Raw genomic sequence first — 7,073 nt, forward strand, 5'->3', positions numbered from 1 at the left:
GAATTCTTTTTTCTAAAGCAATTTTAATTTTCTTCAACATGACAGCCATTGAAAACCCTTAAGTCGACTAGTAAATAAAATAAAATTTTATGTTGTAATTATTACGTATTGCATTTCGAATATCTTATATATCAAATTAAATTGCATAATTTAAAAGGAAAACGCATATTCAAAACACATCAAACATTTTTTTAAAGAAGTCATTACTTGTGAAAGAATTTTGTAAGAAACATAAATTTAAGAGATTTACTTAGAGAGCTCGTAACAAATCTTTGTCCACAAAATCCCTATTAATTATTGTCCACAGCTCAATATTTCTCTAATTTGGGTTCCCGGTCATAACGATATATTTAGTGATTTTAAAGCAGACGAGCTAACCAGAAGGGCTGCTTCAGGAATTCATTCGAAAGACCTAAACAATCTGGGCATATTGTTAACATCATGCAAACTGTTACTGAGCTCTTTCTGTGCTGAACTTTTTAATAAAAAATGGGAAGACTCAACGATATACATGCATCTATATTCAATTTGTCTACCTTTCACTAAAGGAAATCGAATACTCCCATTAAAATGTCCTGTAGAGATATCAGTCTTGTGGTAAGTTTACTTACAAGTTATTATAGATTAGGTAGTCATGCTAGAAGATTGAATCTTCTCTTCAATTTTATCTATCACAGCTGTGGGGAGGACGATGAAAGTGCCTCTCATCTGCTTTGTTTTTGTTCTACTCATGCACAGCGGCGACTCAGTACTTTAATGGCACCTTCTTTAAAGATCTTGATCAACTACAAGGTCTGCCACTAAATAGCATTTTAAGCTTCGTCAACGTTTCAGGTGGTATTAAACCTTGCATTTTTCTATTATACAGCTGTAGTACAATGGGCCAATATGCCTAAGAAAATCTCCATTGGATCGCCGATATAACCTAACTTAACCTAGTAGTGTTTCAAACTTTAAAATCTATCGTTTTGATCTTTTATTCATAGAAAACTATTCTGTTAGAATAAAGCTTCCCAGTTCTAAGTTAATTATTATGTATTTATGTTAAATAACTAACAAAGTATTTCATTTTTTTGGGATATGCATTCCCCACAATTTTTGATAGATAAGTAGTAAATGGGATTAATGTACTAAAAAAATTTGCTACTTGTTCTTGGGATAGTTAGAAATAAAAACTATTTCATACTTACCTTAACAATATTACGATGTATTGTGTTGCAGTAGCATTAGTATGTTCGTTCAGTTTTGCGATATAAATCACTATAACGATCAGGTTATAATTTCAGTTGCACTGTCCAAGTAATTTTTTCTTGCATAATACCGAAACGGATATCTCAATGTTGCATTAATGAGTTTAATAACTTAATCGATGACGCCGATTGAGGAATATATCAACAATTATTGCAATGGGACAAATGTTCCGCATTCTTCCAACGTTCTCTTTGAGAGTGCAATTCTGTCGTTAAAAAAAATATTTGTCTGTCATAAGCAATAATTCTTTTGCCAACATATATCACATTTTAGTTACGTCCTGAACTTATCTGGTTATATGAATACAATCTTTCGTATTCATTGCAACAGAACACACAACCTTGAAACCAATGTGTCTAGAAGTAGGCTTAAACAGTTATCTCTCTTCTTTCATATTGATATATATATCTATATATATAAAAGAAAGATGTGTTTTTGTTACACCACTTATAACTCAAGAACGGCTGAACCGATTTAGCTGAAAATTGGCAGGGAGGTAGTTTAAGGCCAGGAGAAGGATATAGGCTGAACCGATTTAGCTGAAAATTGGCAGGGAGGTAGTTTAAGGCCAGGAGAAGGACATAGGATACCTGTTTATCCCGTTCACGACAAAGTAGGTTTTGAAATTATCAAATTTTTGATATAAGAAAATATTTTATTAAAATTTAACAGATAGAAATATAACTTAGTTAGAACTATTTATTTCTTTGGGAAGATTGAGTTCTTTGGAAGTTCATATATATATTGTAATACTTTAATTTGAAAGAATAATACATAAATTAATACTTAATGTTGTACTAATTACTGTTATAATAATTAGTAAAAATATTTACTTTGTATTTATTGCACTTATTATTAATGCAATAATAAATATAAGTAAGAACAATATCACACGCATAAGCTATAAATATAAGTAATTTTAATGCTTATATATTTAATCAGTAAGCAGAAGATAACTCCTACTCCTACTCATGTTTGTATTCCTTGCATTCAATTTCCATAAATTACAATGATTCTTCACTTTCATATGAAATAAAATGTTCTTCAGATTCCTGTTCTTCATTTAATTCATTGATTAATTCCAAAATTTTCATTTTTAAGAATCTTTTGCGTTTTGCATTTAGAGGCGATATGTCTGGCAAGATACCCATGAAAAAGCTTTGAAAACCATTATCGTCAATTATACGTGGCATGTTCACGGGTCGGAAGACCATCTGCGTTGTTTGTTTTTGCGCCTGATAATAAATCAAAAAATGTCGTGTATCACAAGGTACTTAAATGAAGAGCAACCTATGTACTAAAATACACAAATAAATTATGAATGATTAATGTTGGTATTTTTTTTTTTTGTATTTTTTCCAATTAAAAAAAAAACTGCTTATTTATTGCCTTTAAGGCGGAACAGAGTTCGCCGGGTCATCTACTAGTTTATATATATTTAAGGTTTTTTACGAATACTGAACGTCGAAGATATATTGTTAAAATGAGTAAGTGATTGGAATAAAGTTTCTAATTAACTGCATTTTTGTTTAGAGATATACACTGAATGCACATGCACTCCGTTTTCTGCTATAGGTTCATCTCTCTGTACTTGGTAATATTGCAATTGATAAATATTTGGATAAAGAACTTAATAAAAAATCAAACTTTATTATTGTGTTTTTTATTAAAATTAATTTTAATATCTAGAACTTATTACCAAAAGTTTCTTAAAAATATTGCAATAAAAATACTTTTTAAAAAATAATTTAAATTCTTATACTTAAAATATTAATGGTTATTGTTTTTGTTTATCATTAAATATTCAAAACATTCACTATATATAAAACAAAATATGTATATTTTAAAATAAATTAAGGAAACTATAAACAATTGTACAGAAGTTTTATATTTTGGATTGAATCGTCCCGGTAAAATTTTTTAAAACTGAGTTCATGTTACCACATTGAAGAAGTCTGTAAAAGAGCAGAAAGAAAAACATAGTAAAAACAAATAAAACCAGTAATTTTTTTAAAAATACATCTATATGCAATAATTATGTATAAAAGAATAAAAAGTATTTATTTTTTAGATGGACACGCACCACTATAACCGCATAGAATGTGCCAATAGCAGATCCTGCTAAGACATCGCTCCAATGATGTTGATAATCGGAAACACGTGTTAATGATGCATACCAAGCAAACATTAGGAATAGAAACTGCAGTAAATGCTTAAACATTTTGAAACGACTCCATGTCATGCGCTTTTGCAAATAAATCTACCATACACAAATCATAATTAAACAAATTTTTATATATTAAAGTAAGCGAAAACATCGTTTCTCTTTTATATGCACATTCAGATAGTTTTCTTTACGCACCATTATGTACAACATCGTATAAAATGCAAAATTTGCGTGACCACTGGGGAAAGACAAACCTACTTCTTTTATCATCTTCGCAGACATATCTACTCCACGGCAGGTGAAATCTTCGATATACCGCCCAGCATTAATAGCGTCATCACATGTAGTGCCATCATTCATAATCGGCTGACAAACCTTCAAAATATTGTACATGCTATAATAATTAATTTTGTATTCCAGATACAGAAGAAAATAATCTTCGATATCGTATAACTAAGTCTTGCAACTAATATGTTCATACAAGGCCACTATTTCTATAATTCTTTGTATTTCTCATAGTCTGTAGACTACAAAGCATTCCGCTATTTATATCTGATTTTAAATCATTTAAAGATTTTATTCATAATTAAGCACAGCACTGCATGGAATTTGTATGGTTAGCAAGAAATATTTGTTCTGGCTAAAGATACATATGCATTTTAGTATGAAATGCTCAATTGTACAAAGCAACATCTATATATGCATTGCTGTTCTAATTAAAATGTAATTAGTAATTGTGAGTACATAGATTCATCTTTGAAATAACAAATTAATTTAATAAAAAATTTTAAAACCTTTTTATATTCATATGTAGATACGAACATCTGTTCGTAAATGGCTTTGATTGATTGCCCAAAAAATAATAAAAAATCTTCTTTCAAGTTAAATAGTTGACGTTACTTGTACATTTCAATTATTTGAAGCAAAAGAGAAGATAATTTTTTAAAAACAATATTTTAAAATTAGTTTATTTAAAATTTAATATTTAGCATTTTGTTTTTAAAATTCATATGAAACAAAGCCTTATAGAATTAAGGCGATACTTTTTAAAGATTCTAGGTGTACAAATATTTATTAACTAAATAAAAGCTACAGTATTTATGAATCTCAGTGTGAAATTTTGTTTTTTAATTTACCAAATTTTTTATTTCTTTGGTAATAAAAACGTAAGAATGGACCTTCAGAAGTTTTTCGCAATCGGGCACATGTGTGCTTAGCCACAATGTAAGTAAATTTAGAATATATTCATGACTTAAATAGATATATTAAAAAATAGATAGATGAATATTTAATTATGGAAAATTAATATTGAAAAAAGTGTTGAGCAAACATAACCATTTCATATAAATAGTGAGCATATATTAATCTATACAAGAATTTATATATTTTGTGTGATATACAATATAAATAAAAAATATTTACCTCAAAAAAGTGTGGTCTTAAACGACCAATGGAATATTTAGCAATTTCTACAGTCAATTCACATACGCCAGCTCCAAATATTAGAACTCCGATCTTTTTATAGCATTCCACGCACCAATCTGGTATTTCAAGATGATAGAAAATGTAACGTTCGCCAGAAAGGTGGCCGAATCCGCGCATACGTTGACTGTGTGACTTAAAGAATTCAATAGCCGTGATCTTAAACGACAATAAAAAAATTTTCTCACTGAAATAAATTTGCACGTTTTATTTAAATGTTTCCTAAAATTTATTTCTAATTTCTTATTTAAAAAAGAAAAAATAAATAATCACGTCTTGGTAACTAGGGTCACCTGGATTTCTTTGCTTTTTAATAGAAAAAATGGCAACATTCACAGTTGGACTTTCCCACAAACTGCATGTAACTCGAAATTTACATGCAACCTAATTTACCTAATATAACGCTGAATAAAAAATGATGCTGTACGAGTATCTGTGCCTGATGCAGTCTAAGTATGTTCATACATCATAAATTTTGGGAAACTACAGTTGCACAGCATGGGCCAACACAAGTGTAACTAAGCACGATTTTTGTGTGTGAAAAAAAATACTAAAAACAATTTCAAAATTAAGCATTTAAAATTGCACGATTCCAAAAATATTACTTTTTCCAAAACTTTGAGTATGCGATTCGAATGATGAGTTAGTTACATGTTGAAGGAGAATTTTTAACATCATCTTCAGTATCGTCTTGTTGCAACATTTATGACAAGATCAATTCACACAGGAAGCCAATATTAAAAGCTTAAGTATTAAGCATTTATGCATGCCAATAAATAAATAAGTAAATAATTTTACATTTAAATAACAAAATAATGTTTTCGTGTGTTATTGAAACAAATAACTTACTGCTAAGAAATTATTTGTAAATACATATTAAAAATTGGAATAAATAAATTCCAATTTCTTTTCAATTATTAGTTCAATAAATTCAAATGAACTTTGATTTTATTAGAATTTTGTTTATATGTTTCCGCCCACAGATTTTTTTGTTTCATTTTTGTTGAATTTCATTGTAAATATTTGAATTATCAAAAAATTTTGCAAGTCATTCGAGAATACATTGTATTCTCGTATATATAGTATATAATTTTACTTACAATTGCTATTGGTACCACAAAACCCATCAAATAGAGCATCCAACTGCGTACTGTTGAAGCCTTGTAGGGATGCTTGAGTGCTTCGTCATCACAGAAGAAACCACGTTTATATGATGCTCCATACAGATGAAAACCAAGTATTGGCATACCAACTTTAATTCAAAATAAAAGAAAATCATTAATTATTTATTAAACTTCACCGAAAAAATACACAAAATAATTTCAAAGAAAATAAGCGTCTTAGTACATACTTATATACACTAATTAATTATAATAATTATCTCGATTGCAATCTAAGACTATTGAAAATGTTAAAAATTGTATTAGGTGTACCGTTTTTTGGTGAAAATAAAACACTAATTATTAATAGGAAAGTAAAAAACACTACATTGTATACTACATCTTTCCAATTTATTATATTTTAATATTTATTTTTGTTTTTAAAAAGATGATAAAGCATCAAAAATTAACTTGTAAGAGTATTAGTTAAAACAATAATATTATTATCTCATTTAAAGATTTATAGCAATTTTAATTAATTTTAAAATCTTTTTTATAGTGTACAGTGGCATATACAAGGGGTATTTTGTAGTTAAAACCACACTTAAATATTTTGGTTCACCCCACTCTAGTTATAATGAAGTTTTTTATATAAATTGTAAATTATTTTTCAAAAACCCTCCTTAAAATGTCTCTTAATACGTCCCTGACAGAATACCTATTTGTTAGATTTAATATGCCTCATTAGCAAGAAAAACTTTTTCCTATCAGCGCTACGTTGTGGTTTGATGTTCACAAAGAAATAAACAGATATTTTTAAGTTCATATTTCACTGCTGAGAGCAACCATTTCCCATTAAAGAACATAACTCAAATTAAAGAAACACATTTTGGATTAATTATTATTCTAAAGAAATAATCGTACCTATATATATAATCGTACCTATCTATATTTGAAAATTTTAAACATATATATTTTTAATATGTTTATATATTAAAAATATATATATTTTAATCATTATAAAACTAAATTCAATAAGAAAAGCGTAATAATAATCCAATTTTAATTATTAA

At 28.0% G+C, this 7,073-nt stretch overlaps 1 protein-coding gene across 1 annotated transcript; it reads right to left on the reverse strand.

Moving 5' to 3' along the window:
• Positions 1 to 3,118: 3,118 nt before the first annotated feature.
• LOC119681876 (putative phosphatidate phosphatase) lies at positions 3,119 to 6,170 on the reverse strand. Its single transcript, XM_038095174.1, has 5 exons — positions 6,001 to 6,170; positions 4,841 to 5,059; positions 3,614 to 3,793; positions 3,335 to 3,511; positions 3,119 to 3,206 (listed from the first exon to the last, which is right to left on the reverse strand). Exons 1-5 carry the CDS (start codon positions 6,145 to 6,147, stop codon positions 3,189 to 3,191), a joined length of 741 nt encoding a protein of 246 aa, XP_037951102.1. The 5' UTR covers positions 6,148 to 6,170; the 3' UTR covers positions 3,119 to 3,188.
• Positions 6,171 to 7,073: the final 903 nt, after the last annotated feature.

Source organism: Teleopsis dalmanni, chromosome 2, assembly GCF_002237135.1.
Source record: "Teleopsis dalmanni isolate 2A chromosome 2, ASM223713v2, whole genome shotgun sequence".
In the NCBI taxonomy this organism is placed as follows: Eukaryota; Metazoa; Arthropoda; class Insecta; order Diptera; family Diopsidae; genus Teleopsis; species Teleopsis dalmanni.